Source organism: Bombina bombina, chromosome 3 (genome assembly GCF_027579735.1).
Source record: "Bombina bombina isolate aBomBom1 chromosome 3, aBomBom1.pri, whole genome shotgun sequence".
NCBI lineage: Eukaryota > Metazoa > Chordata > Amphibia > Anura > Bombinatoridae > Bombina > Bombina bombina.
The window spans coordinates 1147194946-1147221934 of NC_069501.1; the positions used below are offsets into that span (position 1 = coordinate 1147194946).

At 38.8% G+C, this 26989-nt stretch overlaps 1 protein-coding gene across 1 annotated transcript in view; it reads left to right on the forward strand.

Moving 5' to 3' along the window:
* ARHGAP20 (Rho GTPase activating protein 20) overlaps nucleotides 1–26989 on the forward strand; it is a 320100-nt gene that overhangs the window by 179171 nt on the left and 113940 nt on the right. Inside the window, exon 5 of the mRNA XM_053708537.1 lies at nucleotides 25043–25084. Coding sequence (XP_053564512.1) covers nucleotides 25043–25084 — 42 coding nt within the window. The remainder of the gene's footprint in view (nucleotides 1–25042; nucleotides 25085–26989) is intronic.

Consider the following 26989-nt stretch of genomic DNA (forward strand, 5'->3'; position numbering starts at 1 on the left):
CATACAGACATCGTTCTGGCCTTTCTCAGATCTCACGTATGGAAGGTGAACATAGAAAAAAGTTCTCTGTCTCCGTCAACAAGAGTTCCCTTCTTGGGAACAATAATAGATTCCTTAGAAATTAGGATTTTTCTGACAGATGTCAGAAAGTCAAAACTTCTAAGCGCTTGTCAAATTCTTCACTCTGTTCCACGTCCTTCCATAGCTCAGTGCATGGAAGTAGTTGGGTTGATGGTTGCAGCAATGGACATAGTTCCTTTTGCACGAATTCATCTAAGACCATTACAACTGTGCATGCTCAAACAGTGGAATGGGGACTATACAGACTTGTCTCCAGTGATCCAAGTAGATCAGAAGACCAGAGATTCACTCCGTTGGTGGCTGACACTGGACCATCTATCCCAGGGAATGAGCTTCCGCAGACCAGAGTGGGTCATTGTCACGACCGACGCCAGTCTAGTGGGCTGGGGCGCGGTCTGGGAATCCCTGAAAGCTCAGGGACTATGGTCTCGGGAAGAGTCTCTTCTCCCGATAAACATTCTGGAACTAAGAGCGATATTCAATGCTCTCAGGGCTTGGCCTCAGCTTGCAAAGGCCAGATTCATAAGATTCCAATCAGACAACATGACGACAGTTGCGTATATCAATCATCAGGGGGGAACAAGGAGTTCCCTAGCGATGAAAGAAGTGACCAAAATAATACAATGGGCGGAGGATCACTCCTGCCATCTATCTGCGATCCACATCCCAGGTGTGGAAAACTGGGAAGCAGATTATCTGAGTCGTCAGACATTCCATCCGGGGGAGTGGGAACTCCACCCGGAGATTTTTGCCCAGTTGACTCAATTATGGGGCATTCCAGATATGGATCTGATGGCGTCTCGTCAGAACTTCAAGGTTCCTTGCTACGGGTCCAGATCCAGGGATCCCAAGGCGACTCTAGTGGATGCACTAGTAGCGCCTTGGACCTTCAACCTAGCTTATGTGTTCCCACTGTTTCCTCTCATTCCCAGGCTGGTAGCCAGGATCAAACAGGAGAGGGTCTCGGTGATCTTGATAGCTCCTGCGTGGCCACGCAGGACTTGGTATGCAGACCTGGTGAATATGTCATTGGTTCCACCATGGAAGCTACCTTTGAGACAGGACCTTCTTGTTCAGGGTCCATTCGAACATCCAAATCTGGTCTCCCTCCAGCTGACGGCTTGGAGATTGAACGCTTGATTCTATCAAAGCGTGGGTTTTCAGATTCGGTGATTGATACTCTGGTTCAGGCCAGAAAACCGGTAACTAGAAAGATTTACCATAAAATATGGAAAAGATATATCTGCTGGTGTGAATCCAAGGGATTCCCTTGGAATAAGGTAAAAATTCCTAAGATTCTTTCCTTTCTGCAAGAAGGTTTGGATAAAGGATTATCTGCGAGTTCTCTAAAGGGACAGATTTCTGCTTTATCTGTCTTACTACACAAACGACTGGCAGCTATGCCAGATGTTCAAGCATTTGTTCAGGCTCTGGTTTGGATCAAGCCTGTTTACAGACCTTTGACTCCTCCCTGGAGTTTAAATCTAGTTCTTTCAGTTCTTCAAGGGGTTCCGTTTGAACCTCTACATTCCATAGATATTAAGTTGTTATCTTGGAAAGTTTTGTTTTTGGTTGCTATTTCTTCTGCTAGAAGAGTTTCAGAGTTATCTGCTCTACAGTGTTCTCCGCCCTATCTGGTGTTCCATGCAGATAAGGTGGTTTTGCGTACTAAGCCTGGTTTTCTTCCAAAGGTTGTTTCTAACAAAAATATTAACCAGGAGATAGTTGTACCTTCTTTGTGTCCGAATCCAGTTTCAAAGAAGGAACGTTTGTTACACAATTTGGACGTAGTCCGTGCTCTAAAATTCTATTTATGTAAGGATATGTTTAGTTGTTTTTAGAGAACACTACAATAACAGCTCCTGCTTTATGCAGGACCACTCAGTCTCACACCTTACCTCGGATTCCCACAGATTTAACTTAAGGGAACCCTGATATGCTCATTGATCTGAGGGTCACTACAGCAGGGTTGCTGAGTGAAACCGGAACCTTCACGCAACAATAAATGCTTATAGCAGAAAAGAGAGTAAATCTTATAGGATTTACTTCAGCAGTAGTGAAAGAGTTAATTAGTGCAGGTGCCTTAATTCAAACAGAGTTGCAATGGAAATAGATTATGCAGCAGGCTTTAGCAAACACACTGAAATTAACACAGTACTTTGATAAGTGAATAAATCAACCTCTGGTCATTTTGTAAAGCATACTTTGATAGTGAATATTAATAATTCCTAGAGTTGTTCAATCAGAGTAATATAAGCTGTGGTTAACTTGAGGAAACAGATATAGTTTAAGTTAGAGCAAACAGTTCATTTCAAGCACAATAGAGATTAATTGCATAAAGTTTGAAATATGCTTATGCAGTCCGATAATGAATAATGGTAGTTTGTAATAATCTTTGTCACAGTTATTTGTTTGCAATTTGGTAAATAGCAGTAAAAGGTTTAGTGCATATTTGATATCTGAAGCGAATATGAAAAATCCAGTTAATGAGCGTTCCACAATATATAGCAAGTGAAAGAGAAATGAGGTTGCAGCAATACACACAGTTCATAAAATGCAATATATATAGACTAGTAATATTGGAGATGATATTAGCACATAGCGATACAGTTACCACACAGCAACAAGTCCAAGGAGTATCGCAGAGAGCCTGGCAGAGATCCGCGGCGGGAGAATGTGGAGCGTGACGTCACACGCTGCAGGAACAACCTCAATACAGGAGAGAGACTGAGAAATCTCTTAGTGAACAAACGGAGCAAATCTTCAAGCACAAAAGAGAATCTGCAAGTTGATTCGAATAGGCAGATACTCAAGGTGAGCAATAAGTTGAGAATACAAAGTAGTATAAACGGCTAGGTCTCTTCTGAAGCAGCTTCACACTGAGCAACAAATTACCAAGCAATGAGTTCTGTTGGGAGGAGCCTTAAATAGGGGTAGTGAGTTGACATTCTTAAAGGCACAGTAGGAAAAGAGATAAATCCCTGACAGGACACCCCCCCCCAAGGAGCCGCTCCGCGGATCAAGGACCAGGACGATCAGGATGTCTACGATGAAACAAGGAGACAAGACGTGGTGCAGAAACATTATTGGAAGGTTCCCAAGAGTCCTCCTCAGGACCAAATCCTTTCCAACTGACAAGATATTGAAGTTGATTACGATGGTAACGAGAGTCTAGGATAGACTCAATCTCATATTCCATGCCATCAATGACTGAAGGATCCACCGTCTCATTCTGAGTCGAGTCTCTGATTGCACTGTAAGGTTTCAAAAGAGAAACGTGGAATGTGGGATGTATCTTCAGGGAATCTGGTAGTTTAAGTGTTACAGCATTAACATTGATGACCTTTTGTATCGGATAAGGCCCTAAATACAGGGAAGCCAGTTTTTTAGATGGAACTTGTAAGCGTAAATGTTTAGTGCTTAACCAAACTTTGTCACCAATCTTGTAATCTGGAGGCTTGGATCTACGTAGGTCGTAATGATGTTTCTGAACAGCCTGGGCTTCAAGTAAAACTTGTTTCAATGTTGTGAAATTGGTAGCAATGGTATTAACAAGATCATTAACTATTGGCATGTCGGAATTGTTGATCTGATTTGGATAGTATGAGGGATGAAATCCATAATTGATGTAAAATGGTGTCATTTTAGTTGATGAATTTACGGCATTATTATGAGCAAATTCCGCAGTAGCAAGTAGAGAATGCCAGTTATCTTGTTGTTGAGTGCAGTAGCAACGAAGGTACTGCTCTAATGTTTGATTTGTTCTTTCTGTTTGACCATTCGTTTGTGGATGATAAGCGGTACTCAAACGTTTAGTAATGTTAAGAGAGGAACACAATTGATTCCAAAACCTCGAGGTGAATTGCGTACCTCTATCTGTGGTGATTGTTTCAGGTAGACCATGTAGTTTTACAATGTGATTCAAGAATAGTGAAGCAGTTTCTGAAGATGTAGGCAATCCTCTATGTGGTAGGAAATGAGCCATTTTAGAGAATAAGTCCACTACTACCAATATGGTATTATAATTAGCTGACGAAGGCAGATCAACAACAAAATCCATAGCAATCGCTGCCCAAGGTCTGTCTGGTACTGGTAAAGAGAGAAGGTAACCATAAGGACTCTTATGCTGCTGTTTCTTAGTTGTACATACCATACAGGAATCAATATACTGTTTAATAGTATCATTCATCTTTGGCCACCAGTAATTCCTTTTAATCAAATGAGCAGTTCTATGAACTCCAGGATGACCAGCCAATAAAGAGTCGTGAGCAGAGGTAAGTATCTCATTCCTGAGAGAAGGAGGTATATACAATAGAGTGCCATGATAGTATAAGTTGTCGGAATGTTTTAGTACATCCAAATGACCCAAAGATGAATCATCCTTCAGATGTTCTTGTAAGATGGTTTTAAACTCAGTTGTTAAACAAATAATTCTATCCGGAGGTATGATAGATGAAGGAGAAACCACATCAGTAGGACGAGGGTCTTTTCTAGAAGAGCATCAGCTTTCATATTTTTGGAACCTGGTCTGTAAGTAATGACGTAATCAAAACGAGAGAAGAACAAACTCCATCGAACCTGACGAGCAGTAAGGGTCTTGTTTGATTTTAAATATTCTAAATTACGGTGATCGGTATAGATGGTGATTGGATATGTTGCACCCTCTAGGAGGTGTCGCCAAAACTCCAAAGCTGATTTGATTGCAAGAAGTTCCTTATCACCGATTCCATAATTAATTTCTGCTGAACTCATAGTTCTAGAATAGTAGGAGACAGGATGTAAAGGTTCTTTTTCAGAACGTCTTTGAGATAAAACAGCCCCCACAGCAAACTCAGAAGCATCGACTTCTAGCGTAAATTGACATGTGGGATCTGGAAACTGTAAAATAGGGGCTGAAACAAATTTAGTTTTTAGAGTATTAAAGGAATGATCAGCATCTTGATTCCATACAAACTTAACTTGCTTACGTGTTAGCGTAGTGAGAGGTCTAACAATAAGTGAAAAGTCTTTAATGAACTTTCTATAAAAGTTCGCAAAGCCAAGGAATCTTTGAACATCTTTTTTATTACGAGGAATAGGCCAATTAGTGATAGCTTCTACTTTGCTTGACTCCATTGAAATTCCAGCTGGTGAGATGCAATAACCAAGGAATGATATGGTGTTTGTATTAAAAATACACTTTTCAAGCTTTGCATAAAGATGGTGTGCCCTTAAACGTGTCAACACTTGTTTGACATGTACAATGTGAGCCTGTAGAGAATTTGAGTAAACCAGGATGTCATCCAAGTATACGACAATACAAATATCTAACAAATCATGAAAGACATCATTTATAAAACATTGAAAAGTCGCTGGGGCATTGCACAACCCAAAGGGCATTACAGTGTATTCATATAAACCGTATCTAGTACGAAATGCAGTTAACCATTCATCCCCTGCCCTCATCCTAATCAGATTGTAAGCACCTCTGAGGTCAAGTTTAGTAAAAACTGTGGCACCTTGTAAACGTTCAATAAGTTCAGGTATGAGGGGCAGGGGGTATCTGTTCTTTTTTGTGCATTTGTTCAACTGCCTATAATCAATGATGGGTCTAAGACTGCCATCCTTGTTTTTTACAAAGAACATTGCTGCAGCTGCAGAGGATGTGGAAGGTCTAATAAAGCCTTTTTTCAAATTATCATCTAAATATTCTTTTAAATTATTTAATTCTGGCTGTGACAATGGATATATATGTCCATATGGTATGGAGCTTCCAGGTATAAGATCAATAGGACAGTCATAGTCTCTGTGTGGAGGTAAAGACTCAGCCTCCTTTTTATCAAAAACATCAGCAAATTCACTATAACATTCTGGTAACTTATGTTCAGTGATATGACAAAGTGTGTGTACCCCAAAACAGGATTGTTTACAGTGGTTTGAATCAAAAACTACTGATGCTGTGGACCACGATATAGTGGGATTATGCTTTATTAACCAATTCAGTCCAAGGATTAATGGATAAACAGAAGATGGAAGAACATCAAAACAAATAAGCTCTGTGTGTCCTGAAGGGGTAACGACTTTGAGTGGGATAGTGTGGTGAGTTATGGGACCAGAGCTAAAGAATGAACCGTCAACCAGACGAATAGCTAAAGCAACACTCTTCTTTATTAGTGGGATCTGATTATTAACAACAAAAGTGTTATCAGCAAAATTCCCAGAAGCCCCAGAGTCAATTATGGCCTGAACGTTTATCTTCTGATGGGACCACTGTAGGGAGACATAAATAGATAGATGAGATTTTATGCTGTCAACCAAATTAACAGTATGGTCATTGGATGAAGTCTTACCCTTCTTTTGTCGAATCAGAGAGGGACAGTCCCTAACAGCATGGTTCTTTTCAGCACAGTATAGACATAGGTTTAGTAGCTTACGCCTAGCTTTCTCCTCAGGTCTCAAGGGTCCCCTAATAACAGCAACCTCCATGGGTTCTTCTATGGGTCTAGTGAATGCTGTGGAAGGTGTTGAGTGATGATAATTGGGGTTTCTTCTGGGGGTAGTCTCTGAATAAGATCTCTCTGACTTCCTTTCCCTAAGTCGACAATCTATGCCAATAGAGAGAGTCATCAATTCATCCAAGTCCTCTGGAATCACACCCCTTGCCAGTTCATCCTTAACTGCATCATTGAGTCCTAAACGGAACTGATTGCGTAGAGCAGGAATATTCCACAGGGTGTCAGGAGCCCATCTTTTAAATTCAGTAATGTAGTCTTCTACCATTCTTTTGCCCTGCCTTAGAGACCTAATGGCAGTTTCAGCAGTATTTTTTCTATTGTGATCTTCATATAAAAGAGACATTGCAGAAAAAAAATCTTCTAGTGAATTTAGGATAGGATCATTTTTTTCATAGAAAGCATTGGCCCAAGACCTGGCCTCACCTCTGAGAAATGAAATTACAGTTAGAACTCTAATCCTGTCAGTTGGGTATGACTTAGGTTTCAAAGTAAAAAGCAGAGTGCAGGAATTCCTGAAATCCCTAAACATAGCTCTGTCCCCAGAGAACTTTTCCGGTGGACTAACAATGGGTTCTGGAGATGACTCAACATTAGTAGTTTTGTTTGCAAGATGATCATTACTAAAAAAAAATATACTCTGATTCTCTAGTTGTATATCTCTTAAGCCTTGAATCATGTGATCCATACTCTGAGCTAAAGAACCAACTCTCCTGGACAGTTCACTTACATCCATGATTTTAGCTGTTAGTAGTATTCCTTTTTTTAAGGCTTGGTAATATGTAAGGATATGTTTAGTTGTTTTTAGAGAACACTACAATAACAGCTCCTGCTTTATGCAGGACCACTCAGTCTCACACCTTACCTCGGATTCCCACAGATTTAACTTAAGGGAACCCTGATATGCTCATTGATCTGAGGGTCACTACAGCAGGGTTGCTGAGTGAAACCGGAACCTTCACGCAACAATAAATGCTTATAGCAGAAAAGAGAGTAAATCTTATAGGATTGACTTCAGCAGTAGTGAAAGAGTTAATTAGTGCAGGTGAGAGACTGAGAAATCTCTTAGTGAACAAACGGAGCAAATCTTCAAGCACAAAAGAGAATCTGCAAGTTGATTCGAATAGGCAGATACTCAAGGTGAGCAATAAGTTGAGAATACAAAGTAGTATAAACGGCTAGGTCTCTTCTGAAGCAGCTTCACACTGAGCAACAAATTACCAAGCAATGAGTTCTGTTGGGAGGAGCCTTAAATAGGGGTAGTGAGTTGACATTCTTAAAGGCACAGTAGGAAAAGAGATAAATCCCTGACAATTTAGAAGCTACAAAAGATTTCAGACAAACATCTTCTCTGTTTGTCGTCTATTCTGGTAAAAGGAGAGGTCAAAAAGCGACTTCTACCTCTCTTTCCTTTTGGCTTAAAAGCATCATCCGATTGGCTTACGAGACTGCCGGACGGCAGCCTCCTGAAAGAATCACAGCTCACTCCACTAGGGCTGTGACTTCCACATGGGCCTTCAAGAACGAGGCTTCTGTTGATCAGATATGTAAGGCAGCGACTTGGTCTTCACTGCACACTTTTGCCAAATTTTACAAAATTGATACTTTTGCTTCTATGGAGGCTATTTTTGGGAGAAAGGTTTTGCAAGCCGTGGTGCCTTCCGTTTAGGTAACCTGATTTGCTCCCTCCCTTCATCCGTGTCCTAAAGCTTTGGTATTGGTTCCCACAAGTAAGGATGACGCCGTGGACCGGACACACCAATGTTGGAGAAAACAGAATTTATGCTTACCTGATAAATTACTTTCTCCAACGGTGTGTCCGGTCCACGGCCCGCCCTGGTTTTTTAATCAGGTCTGATGAATTATTTTCTCTAACTACAGTCACCACGGTACCATATGGTTTCTCCTATATTTTTCCTCCTGTCCGTCGGTCGAATGACTGGGGTGGGCGGAGCCTAGGAGGGACTATATGGCCAGCTTTGCTGGGACTCTTTGCCATTTCCTGTTGGGGAAGAGATATTCCCACAAGTAAGGATGACGCCGTGGACCGGACACACCGTTGGAGAAAGTAATTTATCAGGTAAGCATAAATTCTGTTTTTTCTTCGTTCTTGTGGTATTTTTTGTTTTTTAAAAGCAGGAATGTAAGCTTAGGAGCCGGACCATTTTTGCACAGTATGGACACTTTCTAGGCCATTTAAATTACATTTTATAATAACATCACATTCAGAATTATTGTTAGCCTATCATAGACACATACTTAATGTGTTTACATGCAAACCCAGTGTATAATGATTATGGCACATTACTATGTTTTATTATTCCTCAAGTGCGGGTATGGTGCTTCAAGACTTTGCACTTAGGTGTTTCGTTTTTCTTCTTCTTAAAAAGCATGCTAGAGCCAAATAGCTTTAGTATATTATTTTTTTGTTTAATGGATATCGAATGCAGTGCTGACTGCCATATTGTATTTATTCGTTATTTTGCTATAAGCATGGTAAGTAATATATTAAATTACCAAGTTAACATAAAATAATAGGTCACCAGACGTCTTTATATTATATAATAATTTACGTAATGTGTTGAGTGAACGTATTATATTAGTAAGTTGGCAGTTTGTGTGTATGTATGTGCGCTCACACTCATACATACATATAAATACGAAATGTATCATTTAATTAAATGGGTTGCTCTCCATATTATTACAGTGAGCGCAATTGAAATTAGTATATATAGTTATAGAAGTGTATACGGGTGAAACATTTTGGTTCAGCCAAATTTTTCGGACCGAATATTAAGAAAATATTTTTTTCCAAATTTTCAGCTGCCATGCTATTCGGTATTTGTTTTTTGTTATGAAGAATACTGAAAATTCGTGGACATTTACATTAATTTTGCTTAAACAAATGTTCATTTACTTCAGGTTAAACAGTTCACCTATAGTGTTACATACTTACCTCTAGCATGCTAGAGAGCCACGCTAATACCGACCTTCACAGAGCCCCTGGGAGAGCTAATAGGAAGCTAAGCATGGTAGATCACAGAGCCTGCGCTTAAGGACATTTGCCTCTAGTGCAGGCTCTTGAATTCACCGTGCTGAGCCTCCTATTAGTGCACTCTGGGGCGCTGTGAAGAAGAGTCCAGATCAGCGCAGCTCTCCAGTGCTCTAATAGGAAATATTTTTAACCCATAAGATAATTTAAAGGTAACAAATAAATAATGATGAATTTTGTCAGTATTTATTAACGGCCAGATTACCGGTTTTGCGTTAGGTGCTATGCGGTGCTAACGAGCAGTTTTGTTTCACCGCTCACTTACCTGCAGCGCTGGTATTATGGGTTTTTATAAACCCGGTGTTAAAAGGCCAGAAGTGAGCGTAGAGCAAAATTGAGCTTCTTACCGCACTTCAATACCAGCGCTGCTTAAGTCAGCGGTGAGCTGGTCGTACGTGCTTGTGCACAATTTCCCCATAGACATCAATGGGGAGAGCCGGCTGAGAAAAAGTCTTAACACCTGCAAAAAAGCAGCGTAAAACTCAGTAACGCAGCCCCATTGATTTCTATGGGGTAACACATTTTATGTTTACACCTAACACCCTAACATGAACCCTGAGTCTAAACACCCCTAATCTTACACTTATTAACCCCTAATCTGCCGCCCCCAACATCGCCGAGACCTGCATTATACTTATTAACCCCTAATCTGCTGCTCCGGACATCGCCGCCACCTACATTATATTTATTAACCCCTAATCTGCTGCCCCCAACATCACCGACACCTACATTATATTTATTAACCCCTAATCTGCCGCCCCCAACGTCGTCGCCACTATATTAAATTTATTAACCCTTAAACCTAAGTCTAACCCTAACACCCCCTAGCTTAAATATAATTTAAATAAATATAAATTAAATTAATATCATTAACTACATTATTCCTATTTAAAACTAAATACTTACCTATAAAATAAACACTAAGCTAGCTACAATATAACTAATAGTTACATTGTATCTAGCTTAGGTTTAATTTTTATTTTACAGGCAATTTTGTATTTATTTTAACTAGGTAGAAAAGTTATTAAATAGTTATTACTTTAATAACTACCTAGCTAAAATAAATACAAATTTACCTGTAAAATAAGACCTAACCTAAGTTATAATAACACCTATCACTACACTACAATTAAATAAATTCCCTACATTAAATACAATTAAATAAATTAAATTAAATTAGCTAAATCACAAACCCCCCCACTAAATTGCAGAAAATAAAAACAAATAACAGATCTTTAAACTAATTATACCTAATTTAATAGCCCCCCCAAAATAAAAAAAAACCCTAGCCTAAACTAAACTACCAATTGGCTGCCCGTCTGGAGGACCACTTCTGCCGGCTTCGTTGAGGACATCTTGCCGCTTGGATGAAGACTTCTCCCGGTAAATGAATCTTCGGGGGTTAGTGTTAGGATTTTTTTAAGGGTGTATTGGTTGGGTTTATTTTTTAGATTAGGGACTTTGGGCCGCAATAGAGCTAAATGCCCATCCAAATGCCCTTTTCAGGGCAATGGGGAGCTTAGGTTTTTTTAGTTAGTATTTTATTTGTGGGATTGGTTGTGTGGGTGGTGGGTTTTACTGTTGGGGGGTTGGTTGTTGTTGTTTTTACAGGAAAAAGAGCTGATTTCTTTGGGGCAATGCCCCGCAAAAGGCCCTTTTAAGGGCTATTGGTAGGGGTTTTTTTATTTGGGGGGGGGGCCTTTTTTTATTTTGGTAGGGCTATTCGATTAGGTGTAATTAGTTTAAAGATCTGTAATTTGTTTTTTATTTTCTGTAATTTAGTGTTTTGTTTTTATTGTAATTTAGCTAATTTTATTTAATTGTATTTAATTTAGGGAATTTATTTAATTATAGTGTAGTGTTCTGTGTTATTGTAACTTAGGTTAGGTTTTATTTTACAGGTAAATTTGTATTTATTTTAGCTAGGTAGTTATTAAATAGTTAATAACTATTTAGTAACTATTCTACCTAGTTAAAATAAATACAAACTTGCCTGTAAAATAAAAATAAACCCTAAGCTAGATACAATGTAACTTTTAGTTATATTGTAGCTAGATTAGGGTTTATTTTACAGGTAAGTATTTAGTTTTAAATAGGAATAATTTAGTTAATGATAGGAATTTTATTTAGATTTATTTAAATTATATTTAAGTTAGGGGGTGTTAGGGTTAGGGTTAGACTTAGGTTTAGGGGTTAATAAATTTGATATAGTGGCGGCGACGTTGGGGGCGGCAGAATAGGGGTTAATAAATATAATGTAGGTGGCGGCGATGTTAGGGGCGGCAGATTAGGGGTTAATAATATTTTAAATAATGTTTGTGAGGCGGGAGTGTGGCAGTTTAGGGGTTAATTTGTTTATTATGGTGGAGGCGATGTCCAGAGCGGCAGATCAGGGGTTAAAAATTTTATTATAGTGTTTGCGATGCGGGAGGGCCTCGGTTTAGGGGTTAATAGGTAGTTTATGAGTGTAAGTGTACTTTTTAGCACTTTAGTTATGAGTTTTATGCTACGGCGTTGTAGTGTAAAACCAATAACTACTGACTTTAGAATGCGTTAGGGATCTTGGAGGTAGAGGGTGTACCACTCACTTTTTGGCCTCCCAGGACAGACTCGTAATACCGGCGCTATGGAAGTCCCATAGAAAAAAGGGTTTACGAAGTTTACGTAAACCGGTTTGCGGTAAGGCCAAAAAAGTGTGCGGGGCCCCTAAACTTGCAAGACTCGTAACACCAGCAAGCGTAAAAAAGCAGCGTTAGGACCTGTTAACGCTGCTTTTTTACCGTAACGCACAACTCGTAATCTAGCCGTAATTTTTTTTAAAAATTGTGGTATATTCATTAAGATATTAGTCTCATAAATATGAAATCAATATCCATGTTTTGTTAATGAATTTGCATTCATAATGAAACGAATGCACATGTCTAGTATTTTATATTCATGTGTAAAAAAGCTGGAACATTATTTAAGCGACATTAAACACTTTGAGATGGTAATATAAAATGATAAATTGTATATATAACAAAAACCTCTGCAATATACTTTCATTATTTATTTTGTCCCCTTTTGCTGAAATTCCATATTGAAATTGTGAGCTTTTTAGTTCCTGATAGAAATGGAAGTGCAGCACACTTATATTCCACACAGCCATTGGCTGCCCACTGTTGTAACCTATTTATAACTGTCCCTAATTGGCCACAGCAGAGAAGGTAACCTAAGTTACAACATGGCAGCTCCCACTGATTTATTGACACTAAAACTTTACACTTATTTAGTCAATATTTAAACAGCTAATGAAACTTTAAAAAAATATATCTCCATATTATTTTTAGGCTAATCTGTTCTTTAAATGTATCATTCTATATTGCATTTATTTAGTGTTTAATGTCCCTTTAAAACAAAGTGACAGCATTTCATTGTCATAGAATAAATATTATATGCATTATATTGTAAACCTTTTACTTTTTTCTGATAAATCTTTATATTTAAAACTTTATCTCAGGTTTTATTATTTTTGGAGTAAAAGATTTGTAAAGAATAAAATATTTGCCACCTGACTATAGCTGCACAATAATGCATTTAGTTAGATTTTACAAATAAAATCTAACTCTCATTTGCAGTGAAGATTTAGTGCTATGAACACCTGTTAAGTATCGTATGTGACAAAGTCCAAATGTTTATCAAGTGTACGTTCTTGTATCTGGAAAGTTGGCAGGAGAGCATTGTTTCTCGAAATAACACACTAAACGACACTGATCTGCTTCCAGTTATTCCGCGGTGGAGAACATTTTATATTCTGCCTCGTGCTGTTAGAGCCATTTGGATAGGAAAAAAAATAATCAGACCATCTGAAAATGTAATTTCTTTTGTGCTAGAAATCTATTTTGCACTGAAGTTCAAAGTTGACTGCCTCATCAAAACAGACTGAAAACTGTATATAGTGAATTGTTTATTCTAACAATTAAAACAAAGGACCAAACAATAAAACTTACTAGCTATTTGTAAAAAAATGAAAATTAAAAAGAAAATGTTGGCTGCATATATATATATATATATATATATATATATATATATATATGCCTCTTGCCATTGGCTTGCCAAATATGCCCAGCTAGCTCCCAGTAGTGCTTATCCTTCAACAAATAATACCAAGAGAATGAAGAAAATGTAATAATAAAAGTAAATTAGAGCTATAAGTTCTTTATAATTATATGCTCTATCTTAATAATAAAATAACAAAAATGGCTTCAATATCCCTTTAACTCTGCCCAACTTAAGCAATATATATTTCTCAAAACAGATGGTGTGCCTACCTAGGAATGCTTTTCAACAAAGGCTACCAAGAGAACTAAGCAAACTAGAGAATAGAAGTCCATTGCATTTTTTTTTTTTAATGTTATTCTCTATCTGCATCATGAAAGGAAAAACATAATTTATGCTTACCTGATAAATTAATTTATTTCATGGTGGTGAGAGTCCATAATCCATTACTCCTGGGAATTACTCTTCCTTACCACTAAGAAGAGGCAAAGATTCCCAAACCCCAAGAGCTCTATAAAACTCCTCCCACCTCACAGGTACTTCAGTATAACGAATAGCCAAGCAAAATGAGGTAGGAAAAAAACACCAAAAACATAGGTTGGGGTCTCATAGACTCTCATCACCATGAAAGAAATTTATCAGGTAAGCATAAATTTATGTTTTCTTTCATACAGGTCCACAGTCCATTACTCCTGGGAACAAATACCCAAGCTGTAGAATCCCCGAGTAATGATACATAAAGGGTCGGATTTTGAAACTAAACTAAATCCACAACCCCACAAAAACCCCAAAAGGGCATTCTTCTTTTAAAATTTAAACAATCAGGCAAAATTAAATCAAGCTGAGAGAACTACTTGAAGGACCTTCCTACCAAAAGCTGTCTCCGAAGAAGCAAAAACTGAAAAATGGTAGAATTTAGTAAAAGTATGCAAAGAAAACCAAGTTGCTGTCTTGCAAATTTGGTCAACTGAAGCCGTATTCTTAAAAGCCCAAAATGTGGCAATGGTTTACCACTGTGTAACATCACCTTTTCTTTTAATAATACTTATTAAGCGTTTGGGCACTGAAGACACCAGTTGGTTCAGTTTAGCAAGCAGAATTTTCCCCCATTCATCCATTATGCATGTCTTCAGCACAACTGTATGGGACTTTTGTTGCCTTATTTTGCGCTTCATAATGCACCACACATACTCAATCGGAGACCAGGACAGACCCCCCACCATGTTTCACTGAAGGCCGCAAGCACTCATTCTTCCATCTCTCTAACTCTTCTTCTCACATATTGTCAATGATTGGACCCAACATTTTTAAACTTGGATTTGTCACTCCTTAATACTCTTTTTCATTAATTCCAATCTGTGTGAGCTTTAACATATCTTAGCCTTTCGAAAAAGTGGTTTCTGGGCTGCTACCCTTCCATAAAGACCATTCCTGATCACGTTTCTTCGGACTTTAGAAGGGTCAACTTGGCATCCTGATGAAGCTGCCAGATGCTGAGCCAGTTCCTTGTTGGACTTCTTCCGGTCTCTCAAAGAAGAAACTCTGAGAAACTTCTCATCAGATTTTGAAAGTCTTGGCCTTCCAGTCCTTTTTTTGTCCTTGACCTCTCCTGATTCTTCAGATTTCTTTATAACAGCTTGACTACCACATCTTCAGTATCCAGTTTATTTGCTGATTTCCCTTTGAGAGTGGCCTTGCTGATGCAAACGTATGATTTTATGTCTGTCAAATTCTGTGATCTTTGGCGTTTTGAATTGAATGATGTGATTGAAAGCTGGTCTTATTAGCAAGCTTCCAATGAATTAAACTCATACCACATGTATATGTAATGCTCAAGCATGTCTTGCATAAACCTAGTGTAATAGATCTTTTCACAGCAGTTATTTTGACATGAAACAGTAGGACAAATACAAGTGTTAGCAATGACATGAATTAGGGTTCCATTCCATTTAGGTTTACGAGAGACAAGTTCCTGCTTTTGCTTAAGTGTAAGGGAAGGTCACATTAAATAGCGCTGCGGAATCTGTTAGCGCTGCGGAATCTGTTGGCGCTCTACAAATAACTGATAATAATAATAATACTTGCCACTTTAGCCTATAGAAGCTGTTATTTCTGATGTTTGTAATGTTTTTTTCTCCTACATTGGTGTGTCCGGTCCACGGCTTCATCCTTACTTGTGGGATATTCTCATTCCCTACAGGAAATGTCAAAGAGAGCACACAGCAAAAGCTGTCCATATAGCCCCCCCCTCTGGCTCCGCCCCCCAGTCATTCTCTTTGCCGCTCTGAACAAGTAGCATCTCCACGGGGATGGTAAAGAGTATGTGGTGTTAGTTGTAGTTTTTATTTCTTCTATCAAGAGTTTGTTATTTTAAAATAGTGCCGGTTTGTACTATTTACTCTACAACAGAAAGTGATGAAGATTTCTGTTAAAAGAGGAGTATGATTTTAGCACCAGTAACTAAAATCCATTGCTGTTCCCACGCAGGACTGTTGAAACCAGAGAACTTCAGTTGGGGGGAACAGTTTGCAGACTTATCTGCTTCAGGTATGACCAGTCTCTTTTCTAACAAGACCTAGTAATGCTAGAAGACTGTCAGTTTTCCCTTATGGGATCGGTAAGCCATTTTCAGTAACAGAATTAAGGCTTATAAATTGGGCTCTATGCTGGTTGACACTATTGTGGGCTAAATCGATTTGTTTTTATCATATTTATATGACATTTGGAGTGTTTTGTGAACTTTGAAACACTTTTGGGAACGTTTATTTGCGCCTGGCAGTTGTTTAGACGCCTAATCTAGTCAGAAAGGCCCCTTCACTCTGGTATGCAGAGGGAGGAGGCCTCATTTTCGCGCCTCAGTTGCGCAGTTACTTTCTATAGGCAGTGCATGCAGCTTCACGTGAGAGGGTCCTGTGGCTGAGAAAAGGACTCAGGAAGGCTTATTTCTGTGGTGAATTACCCCTAAGGAAGGTAAAAGCCGCAGCAAAGTCTGTGGCAGGGACTGTAGTGTGTTTAAACCGGTAAATTGAACTATTAGCTCCGGTTTGCTCATTTAAGGGTTTAGAGACTTGAAATTTGGTGTGCAATACTTTCAAAGCATTAAGTCACTGGGGGAAAGGGCCATGCCCTCCCACAGTATAGGCCTTTCAAGGCTAAGAACAAATCTAATTTTCGTTCCTTTCGCAATTTCAGGAACGGACCGGCTTCTAACTCTGCAGCCTCTAGACAAGAGGGTAACGTTTCCCAGCCTAAACCAGCATGGAAACCATTGCAAGGCTGGAACAAGGGTAAACAGGCCAAGAAGCCTGCTGCTGCTACCAAGACAGCATGAAGGGGTAGCCCCCGATCCGGGACCGGATCTAGTAGGGGGCAGACTTTCTCTCTTTGCTCAGGCTTGGGCAAGAGATGTTCCGGATCCCTGGGCACTAGAAATAGTCTCTCAGGGGTATCTTCTAGAGTTCAAGGAACTTCCTCCAAGGGGAAGGTTCCACAAGTCTCGCTTATCTTCAGACCAGATAAAGAGACAGGCATTCTTACATTGCGTAGGAGACCTATTAAAGATGGGAGTGATACACCCAGTTCCAACAGCGGAACAAGGTCTGGGTTTTTACTCAAACCTGTTTGTAGTTCCCAAAAAAGAGGGAAATTTCAGGCCAATTCTGGATTTAAAAATTCTAAACAAATTCCTCAGAGTTCCATCATTCAAAATGGAAACCATTCAGACGATTTTACCAACAATCCAGGAGGGTCAATATATGACTACCGTGGACTTAAAGGATGCGTACCTGCATATTCCTATCCACAAAGATCATCATCAGTTCCTGAGGTTCGCCTTTCTGGACAAACATTACCAGTTCGTGGCTCTTCCATTCGGTTTAGCCACTGGTCCCAGAATTTTCACAAAGGTTCTAGGGTCCCTTCTAGCAGTCCTAAGGCCGAGGGGCTTTGCTGTAGCACCTTACCTAGACGACATTCTAATCCAAGCGTCGTCCCTTTCCAAAGCAAGGGCTCATACAGACATTGTTTTAGCCTTTCTCAGGTCTCACGGGTGGAAGGTGAACATAGAAAAGAGTTCCCTGTCTCCGTCCACAAAGGTTCCCTTTCTGGGAACAATAATAGATTCTGTGGAAATGAAGATTTTTCTGACAGAGGTCAGAAAGTTAAAGCTTCTAAACGCTTGTTGAGTCCTTCAATCTATTCCTCAGCCTTCCATAGCTCAGTGCATGGAGGTAATAGGACTAATGGTTGCAGCAATGGACGTGGTTCCTTTTGCTCAAATTCATTTAAGACCATTGCAACTGTGCATGCTCAAACAGTGGAATGGGGATTATGCAGACTTGTCTCCCCAGATTTAAGTAGACTAGGTAACAAGAGACTCACTCCTCTGGTGGTTGACTCAGGATCACCTGTCTCAGGGAATGAGTTTCCGCAGACCAGAGTGGATCATTGTCACGACCGACGCCAGTCTCTTAGGCTGGAGCGCGGTCTGGGACTCCCTGAAAGCTCAGGGTCTATGGTCTCGGGAAGAGTCTCTTCTCCCGATAAACATTTTGGAACTGAGAGCGATATTCAATGCGCTCCTGGCTTGGCCTCAACTAGCGAAGGCCAGATTCATAAGATTTCAGTCGGACAACATGACGACTGTAGCGTACATCAATCATCAGGGGGGAACAAAGAGTTCCTTGGCGATGAGAGAGGTATCAAAGATCATCAAATGGGCGGAGGATCACTCCTGCCATCTATCTGCAATTCACATCCCAGGAGTAGACAACTGGGAGGCGGATTATTTGAGTCGTCAGACTTTCCATCCGGGGGAGTGGGAACTTCATCCGGAGGTCTTTGCCCAGTTAACTCAACTATGGGGCATTCCAGATATGGATCTGATGGCGTCTCGTCAGAACTCCAAGGTTCCTCGCTATGGGTCCAGATCCAGGGATCCCAAGGCGACACTAGTGGATGCATTGGTGGCGCCTTGGTCGTTCAATCTAGCTTATGTGTTTCCACCGTTCCCTCTCCTTCCCAGGCTTGTAGCCAGGAACAAACAGGAGAAGGCCTCAGTGATTCTAATAGCTCCTGCATGGCCACGCAGGACTTGGTATGCAGACCTGGTGAATATGTCATCGGCTCCACCATGGAAGCTACCTTTGAGGCAGGATCTTCTAGTACAAGGTCCATTCGAACATCCAAATCTAGTCTCTCTGCAACTGACTGCTTGTAAATTGAACGCTTGATTTTATCTAAGCGTGGGTTTTCAGATTCGGTTATAGATACTCTGGTTCAAGCCAGAAAACCTGTGACTAGGAATATTTACCAGAAGATATGGCAAAAATATATCTGTTGGTGCGAATCCAAGGGATACTCTTGGAGTAAAATTAAAATTCCTAGGATACTTTCCTTTCTCCAAGAGGGTTTGGATAAAGGTTTGTCAGCTAGTTCTCTAAAAGGGCAGATATCTGCTCTGTCTGTTTTGTTGCACAAACGTCTGGCAGCAGTGCCAGATGTACAGGCGTTTGTACAGGCGTTAGTCAGAATCAAGCCTGTCTACAGACCTATGACTCCTCCATGGAGCCTAAACTTAGTTCTTTCAGTTCTTCAAGGGGTTCCATTTGAACCTTTACATTCCATAGATATTAAGTTACTATCTTGGAAAGTTCTGTTTTTGGTTGCTATTTCTTCTGCTAGAAGAGTTTCTGAATTATCTGCTTTGCAGTGTACTTCTCCCTATCTGGTATTCCATACAGATAAGGTAGTTTTACGTACCAAGCCTGGTTTTCTTCCAAAAGTGGTTTCCAACAGGAATATTAACCAGGAAATAGTTGTTCCTTCTCTGTGTCCGAATCCAGTTTCGAAGAAGGAACGTTTGTTACATAACCTAGATGTGGTTCGTGCTTTAAAATTCTATTTAGAAGCAACAAAAGATTTCAGACAGACATCATCCTTGTTTGTCGTCTATTCTGGTAAGAGGAGAGGGCAGAAAGCTACTGCTACTTCTCTTTCTTTTTGGCTGAAAAGCATCATCCGATTGGCTTATGAGACTGCCGGACGGCAGCCTCCTGAACGAATTACAGCTCACTCTACTAGAGCTGTGGCTTCCACATGGGCCTTCAAGAATGAGGCTTCTGTTGAACAGATCTGTAAGGCAGTGACTTGATCTTCTCTGCATACTTTTGCCAAATTTTACAAATTCGATACTTATGCTTCTTCGGAGGCTGTTTTTGGGAGAAAGGTTTTGCAAGCTGTGGTGCCTTCCGTTTAGGTTACCTGACTTGTTCCCTCCCTTCATCCGTGTCCTAAAGCTTTGGTATTGGTTCCCACAAGTAAGGATGAAGCGTGGACCGGACACACCAATGTAGGAGAAATCAGAATTTATGTTTACCTGATAAATTTCTTTCTCCTACGGTGTGTCCGGTCCACGGCCCGCCCTGGCTTTTAGTCAGGTTTAAAATTTTTATTTTCTGTACACTACAGTCACCACGGCACCTTATAGTTTCTCCTTTTTCTCCTAACCGTTGGTCGAATGACTGGGGGGCGGAGCCAGATGGGGGGCTATATGGACAGCTTTTGCTGTGTGCTCTCTTTGCCATTTCCTGTAGGGAATGAGAATATCCCACAAGTAAGGATGAAGCCGTGGACCGGACACACTGTAGGAGAAAGAAATTTATCAGGTAAACATAAATTCTGTTTTTAATACTGCATACAAATATCCTATATTTTCTGGTTGTATTCTAATAAAGAGACTAAGAAATAATAATATATGGTCATTATACCTTTTGCACAGTACTGTATATGTATTTGTGTATGTGTGTATGTATGTGTATATATATATATATATATATATATATATATATATATATGTGTATACAGGGAGTGCAGAATTATTAGGCAAGTTGTATTTTTGAGGATTAATTTTATTATTGAACAACAACCATGTTCTCAATGAACCCAAAAAACTCATTAATATCAAAGCTGAATATTTTTGGAAGTAGTTTTTAGTTTGTTTTTAGTTTTAGCTATTTTAGGGGGATATCTGTGTGTGCAGGTGACTTACTGTGCATAATTATTAGGCAACTTAACAAAAAACAAATATATACCCATTTCAATAATTTATTTTTACCAGTGAAACCAATATAACATCTCAACATTCACAAATATACATTTCTGACATTCAAAAACAAAACAAAAACAAATCAGTGACCAATATAGCCACCTTTCTTTGCAAGGACACTCAAAAGCCTGCCATCCATGGATTATGTCAGTGTTTTGATCTGTTCACCATCAACATTGCGCGCAGCAGCAACCACAGCCTCCCAGACACTGTTCAGAGAGGTGTACTGTTTTCCCTCCTTGTAAATCTCACATTTGATGATGGACCACAGGTTCTCAATGGGATTCAGATCAGGTGAACAAGGAGGCCATGTCATTAGATTTTCTTCTTTTATACCCTTTCTTGCCAGCCACGCTGTGCAGTACTTGGACGCGTGTGATGGAGCATTGTCCTGCATGAAAATCATGTTTTTCTTGAAGCATGCAGACTTCTTCCTATACCACTGCTTGAAGAAGGTGTCTTCCAGAAACTGGCAGTAGGACTGGGAGTTGAGCTTGACTCCATCCTCAACCCGAAAAGGCCCCACAAGCTCATCTTTGATGATACCAGCCCAAACCAGTACTCCACCTCCACCTTGCTGGCGTCTGAGTCGGACTGGAGCTCTCTGCCATTTACCAATCCAGCCACGGGCCCATCCATCTGGCCCATCAAGACTCACTCTCATTTCATCAGTCCATAAAACCTTAGAAAAATCAGTCTTGAGATATTTCTTGGCCCAGTCTTGACGTTTCAGCTTGTGTGTCTTGTTCAGTGGTGGTCGTCTTTCAGCCTTTCTTACCTTGGCCATGTCTCTGAGTATTGCACACCTTGTGCTTTTGAGCACTCCAGTGATGTTGCAGCTCTGAAATATGGCCAAACTGGTGGCAAGTGGCATCTTGGCAGCTGCACGCTTGACTTTTCTCAGTTCATGGGCAGTTATTTTGCGCCTTGGTTTTTCCACACGCTTCTTGCGACCCTGTTGACTATTTTGAATGAAACGCTTGATTGTTCGATGATCACGCTTCAGAAGCTTTGCAATTTTAAGAGTGCTGCATCCCTCTGCAAGATATCTCACTATTTTTGACTTTTCTGAGCCTGTCAAGTCCTTCTTTTGACCCATTTTGCCAAAGGAAAGGAAGTTGCCTAATAATTATGCACACCTGATATAGGGTGTTGATGTCATTAGACCACACCCCTTCTCATTACAGAGATGCACATCACCTAATATGCTTAATTGGTAGTAGGCTTTCGAGCCTATACAGCTTGGAGTAAGACAACATGCATAAAGAGGATGATGTGGTCAAAATACTAATTTGCCTAATAATTCTGCACTCTCTGTATATATATATATATATATATATATATATATATATATATATATATATGTATATGTCTATTTCTAAAAAATATGTAGTGTGTTTTTATTTCTTGGGGTTTTATAAACAATAATATATGAGTTAAATATGCAGTGGAATATAATATACTTTCTCAATAATACTCTTTTGGGTGGCTTGTATCACTGTTTGGAATTGGAATTTTGAAAGTTGGTCATTTCCATAATTTAACAACCAAAGGAATGTGTTGAATAAGGTATTACATTCCACAAAGATAGTAAACCAGTTTAAGGTGAAAAAGCTCCACTTCTGGGGACTGGGGGAGTCATGCAGGATTGTGTTAATCTCAAGAAACTTTGGGATTTTCCCTAAACTATTTTGGTTTTGTTCCCAATCAAATATGTGGCCTAAATCCTTCTTTACCACAATCATAGCAATAAAATGGTGTCAAACTGGGAGACACTGCAGAGAACATTAGTGTTATTAAACAGCAATATGGGATATTACAGTGGAGAATAAAAGAATTTTGGCGCACATTTTTTACTTAACAATGTATTTGACATGAGCACATATATATTTATCTTAATAAACATAGAGAACAAATAAACTATGGAAGTCAGTTGATGATAACAGTATGTGCATGCCTTGGGCATTAAATGCCAGCGGTACAGCAATGTCTGTAAAAATGTTAAACATATTCGTCTCCATTTATCATATTTTGGGTGGATAAGGTTCCCAGCCAGGAACCGCTCAACCCAGCATAGCAGTAAGCAGTTGCCTGCTACATTTATCATTGCACAAGAGAATGCTCATGCAGCCGTAACCCCCTGCTCTTTGGCGAACAGTAAGACAATTGGTTCTTAACCAGCTCTCTTGTGCGAATCGGCACAGCTGTATCTACTGCAGGATAACTGAAGTCCATAAGGCTTAAAGAGAAAGTCTACTCCAGAATGTGTATTGTGTAAAAAGATAGATAATCCCTTTATTAACCATTCCCCAGTTTTGCATAACCAACCGTTATATATTAATACACGTTTTCCCCTTGTGATTACCATGTATCTAAGCCTCTGCAGACTGCCCCCTTATTTCAGTTCTTTTGTCAGACTTGCATTTTAGCCAATGTCACATGCATGCTCCTGAGACTACCTCAGTACACTCTCATGGAAAGCAGCTAGATTTTAACAAAGGTTTCCAAGAAAATTAGTTAAATTTTATAACAGAAGTGAACTGGAAATTGTTTTCCAAATCTGAATTATTAATGATTAATTTTTTCTTCTATGTCATTTTAACATAATAATAATTTCCATTTATGAGAAGAAGCGTATAAGATTACATTTTAATGAATTTCTAAGCTCGAGCATGTGCATCACAGAATACTTAACACTGAATAATACGTTTTGTATTGAAAGGATAGAATGTAATATACCTTTGTATGGTTAAAAATGGTCCCATTTAAATTGATATAAAAATGCAAAAAGAAAATAATGTGTTATAGCATTGTACAATGGCACTATTGCTTACATATTACAATGTTCAACTTACTGCAACATCAGTTCCTGAACAGCAGTGGGAGCTAGCTGAACACATATTGTGATCCAATGAAAAGAGGCATATTTGTGTAGTCACCAATCACCAGCTAGCCCCAAGTTTTGCATTGCTGCTCCTGAACCAATACCCATAAAACAAATTAAATGTACTTATTTTATCAATTTTGCCTTATTCCCTTGGTATCCTTTGTTGAAGGAGCAGCAGTGCACTACTGGGAACTAGCTGAACACAATAGTAAGCCAGTGACGAGGCATATATGTGCGGCAGCCAATCAGCAGCTAGATCCCAGCACCTAAGCGTATCTAGGTATGATTTTCAACAAAGGATACCAAAAGAGGTAGATTGGAATATTGTTTAAAATTGTATGCATGAAAGAAAATGTTGGGGTTTCATGGCCCTTTAATTTTGACTTTCATTTACTTTTTAATTCTTTGGAGGCAAGATTACAATTAGTGCAGCAAATTAGTTGCGAAAACACTGCACACATTATTGCTTTTTCGCATTTGGGGTTGAACAGATATTACAAGTTGCAAAATAATTTATTTTGCGCGTGCGTTAAGTCGCGTAATCCAAACAGCCAAATTGCGTGCGCATTCACGTATTCCCCAGAGAAGTCAATGGAGAAGACATATAGATTAAAAAAAAAAAACACAAAAAACGTAAACTGTTGGCCAAAGCCCATTACGTATTCTCCTCGAAAAGTGTAAATGAAAATGCCAATATTACATATTGTGAAAATGTTTTCATAACGGAATATGTTCTATTTATTTATAAATAATATTTCTCTATAAATGTGATGATTTTTTAACTGATATATGTATTTATAGCGAGATATGTATATGAATATATGTATGTCTAGATATATGTCTGCTTTTTTTTTTCTAACACCCGAGATCTCCTATCTTTGAGCCCCTATAACTTTTTTGTGCAATATCAGTGTAACTGTACTTTTTAATGTATTTTTGAAGTGTTTTTTTAAATGTTCATGTTGCGGAAAACTGTTAACTACAGCTCTTCGAGTGCGGAAAGGATTATTGCTTAAAAGGAGAATGGGCACGCGCAATCACGATTTTTCAAGATTTGTAATAGCTGCGCAATGGAAATGGATTGCGAAAAGACCATATCGTGCTCGGAAAACCCATATTGCGCAACTTGTAATCTTGTCCTATGTATTTTGCAACATAAAACATATTTCGCTTATTTATTTATATATTTGTTTGTTTGTTTATTTATTTGTATAGCGCATATTAATGTTTTACAACCTCGGTGCTGGTCACTAAATGTTAAATGCAGTTATTTTTATTTGCAAATCTCTATTTTGACTTAAAGTGTATATTAGTACGCTAGTAAAAATAATTTTGTTTTTAACATGCATTTTTTCTTTTTCTTTTTTTAAACATCTGGTTTTCTAAAGTACTCCAGAAGAAAAGGAAAAATGTCTTGCTGTCCTACAGAGGTATGTGTTTTATATCTACTGTATAACAGTTATAAAATAATTTAGTTCAAAATAAATAAATAAAATAAAATAATTAATTGGTTAATTAATAGATACATTTTAATTTTTAATACATTATTTTGGTATGTATGATATGCATTTAAAGTGAAGGTCAATTTTGATGAATTAGTGCCCGTTTTTTTTAATAATCCTATTAAAAACAAGGTCACTTTAATTCATCAAAATTGACATTTCACTTGTTTTCTGCAAAAACTTACCTTATAATCCTGGCAGCCACTCCAGCACTTCCTCCGCCCGTCGCAAGCCGTCTTCGTGGGTCCAAAATGACGAATCTGGCTTCCTCCAATCAAGGTGTTGCATCAGGCCAAGATTCCCCCGGGGGAAGCCGTGATTGGAGGAAGCCAAATTCGTCATTTCTGACATCTACAGAGTCTTCCGACTGCCGGGGAAATCGCTGGAGCGGCTGCCAGGATTAAAAGGTAAGTTTTTGAAGAAGAGTGAAATGTCAATTTTGATGAATTAAAGTGCCCTTGTTTTTAATAGGATTATTAAAAACCTGGCACTAATTCATCAAAATTGACCTTCACTTTAATATATATACCTTGAGATGCCTACAAATGTATCGCTTTACATTTTCAGTGCAGTCATTTTAACTCTGTTTCCTTTTTTTAATGGTTTTCTGTATTAATAGACACTAAATCAAGTCATATTGCAGTGACCTAGTATTAGTGTCGGCCTTAATTGATCATTGATGTGGTCTAAAGTAACCTGGGAGACCTGTTCAAATAAACAATTTCTCCTTGAAAACTGCTGAAGCATTTCATATGGTCAGTTAAAATGGCACATTTAAATGGTAGAATTAGTACTAAGTTATTTAAAATTCTAACATTTTTAAAGGGGCGTAAAAAAATGACTGCCTAGGGACTGCATTTTTAAAACATTAAATGAAAACTGCTTTAGCCTAGTTTATGACGCTGCAGGTCCGATCTCAGGCACCAATCTGTAAGTATGCATGGTATGTGCAGTCAGCTCCTGTGTACTGTATAAGCAGTTGGTGTATGGACACAAAGTTACTATATCTCTTATTAAATGAACTTTAAATTGCAAAGTATCTGACAAAAGTATGCTAACACTGTACAGCCACAGCATACTGCTGGCTTCTATGCCCCCTTTAATTGTGGCATGTGAAACTCTATATCATTATAAATGCAGCATGTCCAGTAGATTGGTGGCCATCTCAGTAATTCACTAGCCAGTAAGAGTAGTGCCCTTGTAAGAATGTATTCAGACATCTCATTGGTTAAACAGGAATGAAAACCATGTGAAATTCAGAGAATAATGCACTATTAGGCAGAACCAGTGCAGTTCCATTTGTTTGCCAGATTCCTGTGGTATTCTTGACTTCCTTGTAATTATGTGCAATATATGGGCTGAGCAATCTCTGGATACAATTCCATCTCGTGTAGCAGATTTGTTTGCTGCTTTTATGTAATCAGAAATTAATTGATAGTTGAAAAATATCCATTCTTGCCCTGAAAACCCTTCTGTACATTTTATTGCCATTGTTTCCGCTTGTGCTTCTTTATTTTTATACTTGCTACACCACAGGGATAAAAATATCATTGTAAACTATAAATCATTAAGTGGAAAATCCTTAGATGACATCCTAATTGCATATTACATTATAGTTTTGGTCACACCTCTATTGCTAATGATGCTTGGAAAAAAAAAAAAGCTACAGAATACAAAAGGTTATGAATTGTGCTTCATAACCTTTTGATTTTGTGTAAATATTGGGCTTCTTGCAGAAGCTGCAAATCAAAAATCGGGTTTAGGCAATGTGGCTACAATGTTTACTTAAATATCCCTTTAAAGTGTCAGTAAATGTTGGTATTTTACGTTTCA